Here is a 12,988-nt window from a genome sequence, read left to right as displayed (position 1 = left end):
AGAAGCCACCGCAATGAGAAGCCCGCGCACCGCAACAAAGAGTAGCCCCCACTTGCCGCAACTAGAGAAAGCCGCGGACAGCAACAAAGACCCAATGCAGCCAAAAATAATTAATTAATTTAAAAATGGTAAAAAAAAAAAAATAAAAATGGGCTGCCAGACAAAGACAAATATCATGATATCCTTTGTATGTAGAATCCAAAACAAAAATGATACAAGTGAACTTATATACAAAACAGAAATAGACCCACAGACATAGAAAATAAACATGGTTACCAAAGGGAAAGGGGGGGGCATAAATTAGGAGTTTGTGATTAACATATACACACACTACTACATATAAAATAGATAACCAACAAGGACCTACTATATAGCACAGGGAACTATACTCAATATTTTGTATAACCTATATAAGGGAAAAAAATCTGAAAAAAATAGGTATACGTGTATGTGTAACTGAATCACTTTGCTGTACGCCTGAAACTAACACAACATTGTAAATCAATTATTACTTCAATTTTAAAAAAAAAGGGCCAAAGATCTGAACAGACACCTCATTACAGAACATATACAGATAGCAATTAAGTATATGAAAAAACGCTTATCATCCTTTGTCAACAGGGAATTGCAAATTACAACAATGAAATACCACTACGCACCTATTAGAACAGCTAAAATCAAAAAAGCTAACAATACCAAATGCTGGCAAGGATGCAAAGCAACAGGAACTCTTACACATTGCTGGTGGGAATGTAGAATGGCACAGCCACTTTGGAAGACAGTTTGGTAGTCTCTTCCAAAGCTAAACATAGTGTTACCATAAGAGCCATCAATGTCCCTAGGTATTCAACCAATTGATGTGAAAGCCTTTATCAACACAAAAACCTGCATATGGAAGTTTATAACAGATATATTAATCATCACCAAAAGCTGGAAATAACCAAGATATGTTTTGACACGTGAACGAATAAACCAAGTATGGTACACCTATACTATGGAATATTACTCAACAATAAAAATAAATGCACTAACAAGCCACAAAAGATAGAATAACATTAAAGGCATATTGCTAAGTCAAAGAAGGCAGTATGAAAGGTTACATATCATATGATATGTACATATGATATGTATATATGATATGTATATCACATGTATGATACTGGAAAAGACTAAACTATAGAGATAGTAAAATGATTAATGGTTGCCAAGGGTATGGGGTTCATGATGAATAGGTGAAGTACAGGGGACTTTTAGGAAAGTAAAACTATTCTGTATGATACTGTAATGGTGAATACAAGACATGATGCATTTGTCAAAACCCATGTAACTTTATAGCACAAAATGAACCTTAACCTAATCCATGCAAATTTAAAAAAATCATTTAGGAGGTTAGGGGATTAAATGCAGACTGTGACAAGAGATTCTAACTGTATTACAAATATATAAAAACAACCTCACTGAAGGAGGTGGGGGGGGGTTATTTAGGTCACTAAATAACTCTGGAAATGACTGCAGTCTGTAAGACTAAAGGCAAAAGGAATTGCACATAAGCACTTACTGTAATAAACAATGTTGTAATGGGCAGAGGTTAACAATTCTGATACAGCCATACATGTACACCAGAAATGAATAATTAAGTAAATGAATGGCGGTGACGGGGATCAGGGTTTTTATTTTTTTTATTTTTATTTTTTTACTATTGGAGTGGGAGTTTACAGATAAACGAGGGAAGTTAGACTGATCCATGATGTAATGAATTAAGAGTTGAAGACAGTATGAACTCATGTTTAGCTTAATGTAGACAGAGATGGTTACATATAGAAATACTTATAAATATGTGTAAATATATAGGTTAGTATAAAAGCATTTTTTTCAGCCTGTCAGCTAAGAGGGCCTAAAAGAAATGACACACAGGAGCAACAAGCATTCCTTGTGCCTAGATATTGGTTTCTAAAACCATTCTCCAATAAATGGAAGCAGAATTTCTGGGCAAAATGGCTGATTCTAAGGTAGTAAATATACAAAATGACTCTGTAGTGCCATAATTATGGTGGCAGAGAATAAGGAAATGCAAAGGTGAATGTGAAGGGAGAGGGAGACAAGGGGAGAGGAGGGGTGTAGGAAAGAGGGAAGGGTAAGAGAGGAGAGGGAAGGAGGAGGAGGAAGAAGAGGAAGGGGAGGAAAAGAAAAAAGAAAATCTACATACACAAGCCCAATAGGGTTATGTCAAAGGAGCACAGGAGCCAACCAAAAGAGCTCCAAATGACCAAAGCTAGAACAATTCAAAGAGCAAAGTAAAATAGTTATTAGCTAATAACCCAAAATATAAAATAAGTACTCATGAGTCCATGTTGCTTTAAATAAATGATTGAACAAACTAGTACAGTTGTCCCTCAGAGTCTGCAGGAGATTAGTTCCAGGACCCCTCATAAGTACCAAAATCTGAGGATGCTCAAGCCCCTTATGTAAAAGGGCACAGTATTTGCATATTGGACACACGCTGCTATATACTTCAAAAATCATCTCTAGATTACTTAAAATACCTAATATAATGTAAATGCTATGTAAATAGTTACAAATACAATGTAAATAGTTGCTGGCATTTGGCAAATTCAAGTTTTGCTTTTTTGGAACTTACTGGAACTTTTGTCCCAAATATTTTTTTAATTGAAGTATAGTTGATTTACAATGTTAATTTCTGTTGTGCAGCAACTGATTCAATTATACACGTATATACATTCTTTTTTTCCCCAAATATTTTTAATCTGAGGTTCGTTAAATCGTGGATGCAGAACCCAAAGATATGGGGGGATGACTGCAAATGGGAAAAAAAGAGACAAATCTCCTATAGAGGAATTCAGAATAATTTATGTAGATATCCCACCCTCAAGAAAAAGCAGCATGACTCACTACTTGGTAGGTGTGGAGTGTGCATAGTGACTTCCTTCCAAAGTGTTCATTATGCAAAGGGGAAAAATAAGAGTTACTCTACAGTGGAGAAACCTGACAAACACTATCTCAGTCAGGTGACCATGACCAACATCAACAGTGATAAATCATGCTAACAGTATATACCCTTGATATAATGTCATGGAAATAGCACTTTGCATGTGGTCTTCCTCCCAATAACCCATAACCCCATTCTTATTATGAGAAAAACATCAGACAACCTCAATAGTGGGGCATCCTACAAAATCCGTGCCCAGTACTCCTCAAAACTGTTAAGTTCATCAAAAAAAAAGGAATTCAGAGAAATTGCCCCTGCCAAGAGGAGCCTAAGGAAACAGGACAACCAAATGTAATGTGGTATCCTGGATAGGATTTCAGAAAAGAACAAGTACATTACATAAGAACTAAGGAAATCAAATCAACTATGGACTTAGCTAATAACAATATATCAATATTGGCTTATTAAGTATAACAAAGTATATAAAATGTTAAAATGTAAAATGTTAAAAACAGGAGAAGCTGGGTGTGATATACTCAGTACTATCTTCTCACTTTTTCTGAAGATCTGAAACTATTAAAAATTAAAGTCTATTAAAAAAGAAATAACAGCCAAGTGTTAAATGACAGATCTCACTCTATTGGAAATATGGGCAATTTATGACTAGTCTTTATAGTTCTCTGTGCCATACACATTTTCTAGAATAAGCTCTATGTTGCTCTAAAACGTATACGCATACAAGATTTGTTTGCTCAACTTACTTAAATACTAAACACTAGAACCGTAATTATAAATTTTAAAAGCAGATACTATTTATTGAATAATTACAATTTGTTGCATACTGATTGTGCTAAGAATTTTTTTTTTTTTTTTTTGCGGTACGCGGGCCTCTCACTGTTGTGGCCTCTCCCGTGGCGGAGCACAGGCTCCGGACGCGCAGGCTCAGCAGCCATGGCTCACGAGCCCAGCCACTCCGCGGCATGTGTGATCTTCCCGCACTGGGGCATGAACCCGTGTCCCCTGCATCGGCAGGCGGACTGTCAACCACTGCGCCACCAGGGAAGCCCTGCTAAGAAATTTTAACAGTACTCTGTGAACACTACTCTTCCGTTTTAAAAGAACACCACTGTGCCTTTTTAAAAGATAAGGAACTAGAGGTTCAGAAATTTTAGGCCATAGAGCTAACAGATGGCAGATAAGCTGACTTCAAACATGCTTTTATTTTTAGATAATATAGCTTCCCTAGAATTACTCGTTCACTAGTGCCATATATTATCTTAAAGTACTTCACAACAACACTATGAAGTGAGTTTTAAATAACCGTATTTATGTGAAACTGTGTTAGAAGAAAAATGTGACAGACACCATTGCAGTGCCAATTCCACCAAAGACAAAACAAAACCTCCATCAGATAAAACAATGGGTTTAAGTCCTGATAAACCCATCATAAATTGAAAATATCAAGTTGAAAATGCATTTAAATACACAACCTATCAAACATCACAGACTAGCCTAGCCTACCTTAATGCTCATAATACTTAATTAGCCTATAGTGGACAAAATCATCTAACACAAAGCCTATTTTATAATAAAGTGTTGAACATCTCATGTAATTTAATTAACACTGTACTGAAAGTGAAAAACAGAACGGTTATATGTGTACCGAATGACCGTAAGTACATTGACTGTTTACTCCCTCATGGCACTGGGAGCTATGCTCTCTGCCGCTGACCAACATCACAGGAGAATATCGTACTGCATATTCCTAGCCTGGGAAAAGATCAAAATTCAAGGACTGCCCTGGTGGTCCAGTGGTTAAGACCCCGTGTTTCCACTGCAGGGAGCGCAGGTTCAATCCCTGGTCGGGGAACTAAGATCCTGCATGCCACGTGGCGCGGCCAAAGGAGGAAAAAAAAGAGAAAAAAAAAAAGATAAAAATTCAAAGTATGGGGCCTCCCTGGTGGCGCAGTGGTTGAGAGTCCGCCTGCCGATGCAGGGGATACGGGTTCGTGCCCCGGTCTGGGAGGATCCCATATGCCGCGGAGCGGCTGGGCCCGTGAGCCATGGCCGCTGGGCCTGCGCATCCGGAGCCTGTGCTCCGCAACGGGAGAGGCCACAACAGTGAGAGGCCCGCATACCGCAAAAAGAAAAAAAAAAAAAAAAAAAAAAAAAAAAAAAAAAAAAAAAAAAAATTCAAAGTATGGTTTCTATTGAATGCATGTCACTTTCACACCATGTTAAAGGTGAAAAATCCTAAGTTGAACTATGGTAAGTCAGTGAGCACCTGTACAAGCAGCATTGCTACAGAAACACAGTGACTGCCAAACCTACTTCTAATAACTTTTAAATATTTAGATCTTGTTTTACCAGGAGGCATCCTCAAGCATGCCTCTTTCCTAGGCAATAAGGCGGTTCTTTCAAAATGTATCAAATCAATTATTCTCCTTATACTACTGTTAAGTTCAAAGAGATATTGAGACTGATTTCTTGCCTTCATCAAGGCTCGCCACCCTACTGCTCAAGCTATTTTAACATGTGACAGAATTGATAAACTGAGAATGAATAGCCTATATCTGTGTTTCTTATGATGCTATTTCATGATTCCTTAATTCACAGGATGACTCAACTAAGGCTGGCTTATTTTTAAGAAAATTGGTGTATTTTTAGGAAAATTGGTCCCATCATGAAAATAAGCCAAGAGGAGACTGCACACATGTCCTGAACAAGGGAAATCCAAAACCTACTCAAAGAGTTACATTATCAGCATCCACGAATAAACTCAAATATATGGAGAAGAACCTGGCAAAAGGACACAGGAGCCACACTGATGGGGCACCCACTAGCCAATTCTGGGATAATGTGAGCGACAAAAGAAAAGATTAACAAAAAGAAAACAAACAATCTGGTATTTAAAAGTAGGCAAAGGTTTTGAACGGCCATTTTACCAGTGAAGATATACGAATAACAAATAAGCATATGAAAAGATGCTCAACATGATAAGCCATTAGGGAAATGTAAATTAAAACCACAAAGGACACAACCAACCACCTATTAGGATGGTTTTTAAAAAATGACAACATCAAGTGGTGGTGAGGATGCACAGTTACTGATATGTTGATACACTGCTGGTCGGAAAGCAAAAAGGCACGAACCACTTGGAAAACAATTAAATAGACAAATACTATAAGGATCCAACAATCGCATCCCTAGTTATTTATCCAAGTAAAATGAAACCTGTATACAAATATTCAAAGCAGCTTTACTCCTAATCATCAAAACCTGGAAATTCAAATGTGCCTCACCAGAGGAATGAATAAAATGGGGTACGTCCATAAAATGCAATATTATTCAAAATAAAAAGTAACAAACTCTTGATATATACCACACCTTAGATGAATCTCAAGTGTACCACGCTAAGTGAAAAAAAAACAGACTCAAATGTTCACATACTGTATGACTGCATTTACATATTTTGGAAAAAGCAAACCATAAGGTTAGAAAACAGATTGGAAGTTGGCAGGAGTTAAGGATGGGTGAAGGGTTTGAAAACAAAGGGGTAGCAAAGGGAATTTAGGGGGACTGGGGAGGATGATAGAAATTTTTTGTATTTTAATTGTAGTGGCAATTCCATGAATATACACATGTTAAAATTCAAAGAACTGTAAATCAAAGCATAAGCTTCACCATCTATAAGTTAATGAATTTAAAAAGAAAAATCAAGTTAAAATAACAATTGCAAAGGATTAAATCCTTTAATCCCTTCAAACAGAAAACCAAATAATATAACCCCAAAACATTTGGGAACATCTGGACTAATCGACAGCATATGTCTCCTGATGCAATGCATTGAGAATTTAGCATTACGTCAGGGGAATTCCTTCTAAAAGGGCTTGACATAAATTTAATCATGAGGAAAGTCAGACAAGCCTAAGCTGAGGTCACTCTACAAAACAACTGGTTTGGACTCTTCAAAAATGTCAATTACATTTAAAAAAAACTCAGGAATGGATCCAGATGAAAGAAGTCTAAAGACATAAGAGAACCCAATGCAACATACAATCTTAGATATTTATTTTTTCCATAAAAGACTTTATGGTTGGGATAACTGACAAAATCTCAATGTGGTCAATCAATTGGATAACAGTATTGTGTCAATGTTAATTTTCTGATTTTGATCATTGCACTGTGATTATGTAAGAAAATTCCTTGTTTTGGAGGGGAAAAACCAAATATTTAGGGGGTTACTCTTAAATGGCTCAGGAAAAAAATAACTAAAAAGAGGAAGAAAGAAAATAAGGTTATGTTCACGTTTGGCAAATCCGAGTGAAGGGTATCAAGGAATTCTCTGTACTATTTTGCAATTTTTGTCTGAAATTATGCCAAAATTAAAAATAAATTATTTTTTAAAGTAAACGTCCTCTGGGCTAAAAATACCAGATCAAGTTATCTAAAGGATGGGAATCGGACTTCCCTGGTGGCACAGTGGTTAAGAATCCACCTGCCAATGAAGGGGACACAGGTTTGATCCCTGGTCCGGAAAGATCCCACATGTCGTGGAGCAGCTAAGCCCGTGCACCACAACTACTGAGCCTGAGCTCTAGAGCCCGGAAGCCACAATTACTGAGCCCGCGCATCTAGAGCCCGTGCTCACAACAAGAGAAGCCATCGCAATGAGAAGCCCACGCACCGCAAAGAAGAGCAGCCCCCACTCGCCACCACTAGAGAAAGCCCACGCGCAACAATGAACCCAACGCAGACAAAAATAAATAAGTAAAATAAATAAATAAACTTATTTTTTAAAAAAATAAAGGATAGGACTCAACATGAACACATTTACTAAAATTTTAAGAGTCATGGGAAAGCTCCTGGCACTTACTCAGAACTGATCAGAGAAGTGTGATCTAGCACAAAGTCTGGAATTCTGGGTTCCACTGAGGCAAGGAATTAGCTTGATGCTGTTAAACATCTAACCACACAAGCAACTCTCTCCCCTCAACTGTTTCCTTGCTCATCAAGTGCCTCTTGCCAATAAAACAGCAGCTTCAAATGCAGATTTGGCCACAAAAAAATAATCAATCATACTGACTTAGAATATTTATAAATTGGGTTATAAATCAGGTTCCTGTTATTTTGATTAATACCAGCATCCTCAAGTTGTATCAACTCTGGGACATAAGCCTGGAAATTATCCTCTAAAATGGTAGATTTATCAAGGCTATATAACTGTGTGCACTCTTGGCTAACAGCTTTTCTTTCAGCTATATTCCCTCATCTTGTCACAACCTTCTTTCAGCCAATAGATTTCATTACTCATAAAGACACAACATGAAAACAAGACTAAATAAGGTTAGTGAGAAATTACATTTTTCAGTGGGAAAGTCATATGACAAGTACTTAAATAACATTAATTCTACTTCAGAAACCTGCATGAAATTTAAATATGACACCCACATAATCACTTCAAGGACACAAAAAAGGGGGAGAACGTTTTTATTTTCATGCTTTTTAAAGTCTTGACATAGAAGAGGTAAACACAGACCACAGGTAAAACTTTAAATATGCAGACAGAAGCCACTTTAGAAAGCACAGGCCTTTATTCAAAACTTCAGAATTAGGGAGTCTGATCTTAAAATTAAGGAAAATGTTCCATTCAGCACTTACTCAATTTCCTTATATAGTGGTATATATAGAATTTATGAATTAGCACTTAGTAAGTCTGATCTTGCTTATAGAAATAGGATCTTAATACTTCATTTTCAGAACACTTTAAAACCCAAGCCAATGCTTTTCCTTCAAGGATGTGGAAGGCATTCCTCATTCAAATCTGATTCGTGGTTTTATAAAGCATGAAGATCATTTTCATTACTTCATCAACTATATGCTGGATTCTAATATTCTTTTTGATAGTGATGTGTTCAGTGATAGAAACTTTTTTTATAAGAGAATTCCTTCTCAATTTGTAAACCAAAATTTTAAAAGTAAAATCCCTGAAGTGATAGGAAGACATTTTTATGACATAAGCAGCTACTTCACTAAGCTGCTGGCACAAGCCAAAACAAAGGTACAAATTGTTATTTAACCTTTAACTATTGTTTGCTACAAATATTTTAAATAGACCTTCTTCTGCAATGAAAATTAAGATAATACCCAGCTTAACAGCTTTTGAAGATGTAAATATTACAAATAAAAAAGACAAGCTTTCCTACTGAATGTCTAATGATAAACTGAACCCCAAGTTTTCTATCCCAAGGACATAAAAATGATCTGAAGTGGACTAAGTGCATGGCAAGTTCTTATTAAAAATGATTCTTCATATGCTCTTCTACTAAAGCAATCAATATAAAAAGAATATGAAACTTGTTTCCTGCTTGAAGACTTAGGTAACCTCCAAGGAATCAGAACTTGTGAGCTTTTAAACCCAGAGCTATAGTATATGAAAATACTAGTGTCTGATAAAAAAACAAACCAATAAAATTCCATACGTAAAATGGCCTAAATATCAGTAATAATTACATTCTGCATTTTTTTATCTAAAACTTCAAAGCCATCAACCTTTATCAGTGCTTCAAGTGAACAATCAAAATAGTCATATTTATCCAGGTTTAAAACTAAACTTCTCTTCTCTCAATATGAAGGCATAGACAGAATAGACAGTAAAAATTATTTTGTCCAACATCCTGAGCCTACGGATGTGGAAACCATCTACAACATGATCTCATTATGTCATCATCGATTCACCTTCTTCACCAGTAGCATCTTGGGAAATGTGAAGGTCTTCAAGCATCTCAGCCAGACTAATTCGAGGTGCTCCTTCATCATCTGTGTCACCTTCCACAGAAATGGTTGAATCTAAGAAAAGTACAAAGAGGATTTCAAATACAACTATGGAAATATACAAATATTTCCATATTTGCTGTACAGGGGTCAGCAAATTAAGGGATCATGCTAGGATGCAAATGATATCAAATGTGGTATAGTAAACAACATTTTAATAAGTTTTACTGTTGTGCACGTTTGGGATTTTTTTTTGGGGGGGTGGGTAAATGTTTAGAGTAGTTTTAAAAACACATGATAAAAGTCATTTATGGAATCAGAGTTTAAGATACCAAAATACTCATACTGGGTTAATATATTTATTTACAGAAGCTACAACTTAAATCAAATACTCCTAATTCACCAACCTCTATAAATGTTCACATTTTTTCTAATTGCCTCATCCTCTTCAAGATCTTCAAGGAAATCTTGGTATTGCCTACCGAAGCATAAAGAAACATTTAAGTATTTCACCTTTACCAAGAAAGTATGAAGTTGATGTTTTCTTCATTTTCAGCATTATAAGTGTGTTCCAAGTATTAAAATCTTTCAAAATAGTTAACTGAAGGTCAAGTAAGGATGTTAATTAAATACTGACAGGTTTCTAAAAATTCTTTTCTTTCAAAATTACATTATTAAAAAAAATACACACCTGAATATAGGTGACATTAAATATAAGACAATAACAAGACCCCTTCATACTTTACCCTCCCCCGAAAAAAAGTATGGTCAAGTTGAAATACACACACTTTAAGACTATAGATGAAATAGTCAAATACGTACTTACAATATCTATTTAACATTATATACTTATATATACGTATTTTAAGTTATACTATGAGACTATATTTTAGAAATATTGCTGTTTCCCACTCACATTTCATGACACAACTTTATTTAAACTTTTCATTTTTTTATACATCAGCGTCATTAATGTCATCATTAAGGCCACTTTTCCAATCATCCAATAAACTTTTCTAGAACACAGTATCTTCATTTCTCCTTAAGTTGTATGAAAAACAGCATATTTGATATCAATGTGCTATTTTCTTTCTATACTAAATCATAAGTACTCATTTGCTATTTGTGATATCCACAAGGTAATTGCTCATTATATTTTCAAATGAATCATCAATAATAACACTGCAATTGTCAGGTCATAACCCAGGAAATAATAACTAAATCTGTGTTAAATGTCATTACATCTGTTCATACTGACCCAAGCAACATATTGATAACAGAAAATTAATACTGAGTGCAAGGAGCAAGTGTGTGGTGACTATTTCTTTATCATAAAAAAAAAAAACAATAAAGATTTATCATAAGAATTTCCTTTGAGACAACATATAAAATATAAAGAAAGTGGGACCTTTCATCATCTGTATCCATGTTTTCTCTATCTCTTGCAAGCTCTTTCAGTTTCCAGTTTCTACGACGCTGACGTTTGGTACGGTCATAGCTCTTCTTGATTAACACCTAAAAGTAAGAAATATTTGCAAGGTACAAAAAATGGGAACTAGGTAACAGGACCTCAAAATCCAACAAAATTTTTAAAATGAAAGCTTACAGGAATGCCAGGAAGACACTAAACTAATGACAGTGGTTATACCTTAAGGGAAAGGAGTAGGGATAAAGAATTGGTGTCAACATATTAATCAAACTGTCAAAAATTAAACACAAAGAAATCATATTAAAAGCAGCAAGGCAAAAACAACAAATAACACACAAGGGAATCCCCATCAGGATAACAGCTGATCTCTCAGCAGAAACTCTACAAGCCAGAAGGGAGTGGCAGGACATAATTAAAGTGATGAAGGAGAAAAACCTGCAACCAAGATTACTCTACCCAGCAAGGATCTCATTCAGATTTGATGGAGCAATTAAAATGTTTACAGACAAGCAAAAGCTGAGAGAGTTCAGCACCACCAAACCAGCTTTACAACAAATGCTAAAGGAACTTCTCTAGGCAAGAAACACAGCAGAAGGAAAAGACCTACAATAATGAACCCAAAACAATTAAGAAAATTGGAATAGGAACATACATATCGATAATTACCTTAAATGTAAATGGACTACATGTATCTTTTCCGACCACAATGCTATGAGACTAGATATCAATTACAGGAAAAGAGCTGTAAAAAATACAAACACATGGAGGCTAAACAATACACTACTTAATAACGAAGTGATCACTGAAGAAATCAAAGAGGAAATTAAAAAATACCTAGGGCTTCCCTGGTGGAGCAGTGGTTGAGAGTCCGCCTGCCGATGCAGGGGACACGGGTTCGTGCCCCGGTCTGGGAAGATCCCACATGCCGCGGAGCGGCTGGGCCCGTGAGCCATGGCCGTTGAGCCTGCGCGTCCGGAGCCTGTGCTCCGCAATGGGAGAGGCCACAACAGTGAGAGGCCCACATACTGCAAAAAAAAAAAAAAAAAAAAAAAAACCTAGAAACAAATGACAATGGAGACACGACGACCCAAAACCTATGGGATGCAGCAAAAGCAGTTCTAAGAGGGAAGTTTATAGCAATACAATCCCACCTTAAGAAACAGGAAACATCTCGAATAAACAACCTAACCTTGCACCTAAAGCAATTAGAGAAAGAAGAACAAAAACATCCCAAAGTTAGCAGAAGGAAAGAAATCATAAAAATCAGATCAGAAATAAATGAAAAAAAATGAAGGAAACGATAGCAAACATCAATAAAACTAAAAGCTGGTTCTTTGAGAAGATAAACAAAATTGATAAACCATTAGCCAGACTCATCAAGAAAAAAAGGAAGAAGACTCAAATCAATAGAATTAGAAATGAAAAAGGAGAAGTAACAACTGACACTGCAGAAATACAAAAGATCATGAGAGATTACTATAAGCAACTCTATGCCCATAAAATGGACAACCTGGAAGAAATGGACACATTCTTAGAAATGCACAACCTGCCAAGACTGAATCAGGAAGAAATAGAAAATATGAACAGACCAATCACAAGCACTGAAATTGAAACTGTGATAAAAAATCTTCCATCAAACAAAAGCCCAGGACCAGATGGCTTCACAGGCGAATTCTATCAAGCATTTAGAGAAGAACTAACACCTATCCTTCTCAAACTCTTCCAAAATATAGCAGAGGGAGGAACACTCCCAAACTCATTCTACGAGGCCACCATCACCTTGATACCAAAACCAGACAAGGATGTCACAAAGAAAGAAAACTACAGGCCAATATCAC

At 36.1% G+C, this 12,988-nt stretch overlaps 1 protein-coding gene across 1 annotated transcript in view; it reads right to left on the bottom strand.

Moving 5' to 3' along the window:
• Nucleotides 1-8,421: 8,421 nt before the first annotated feature.
• The window catches only part of NMD3 (NMD3 ribosome export adaptor), a 43,997-nt gene continuing 39,430 nt past the window's right edge, over nucleotides 8,422-12,988 (bottom strand). The window contains exons 14-16 of the mRNA XM_081235039.1: nucleotides 11,130-11,236; nucleotides 10,129-10,199; nucleotides 8,422-9,796 (exon numbers count right to left, since the gene is read on the bottom strand). Coding sequence (XP_081091165.1) covers nucleotides 9,666-9,796; nucleotides 10,129-10,199; nucleotides 11,130-11,236 — 309 coding nt within the window. The 3' untranslated portion in view covers nucleotides 8,422-9,665. The remainder of the gene's footprint in view (nucleotides 9,797-10,128; nucleotides 10,200-11,129; nucleotides 11,237-12,988) is intronic.

Source organism: Mesoplodon bidens (assembly GCF_964165515.1).
Source record: "Mesoplodon bidens genome assembly, chromosome: 5".
Lineage (NCBI taxonomy): Eukaryota > Metazoa > Chordata > Mammalia > Artiodactyla > Ziphiidae > Mesoplodon > Mesoplodon bidens.
This window is presented reverse-complemented; position numbering and strand designations above follow the sequence as displayed.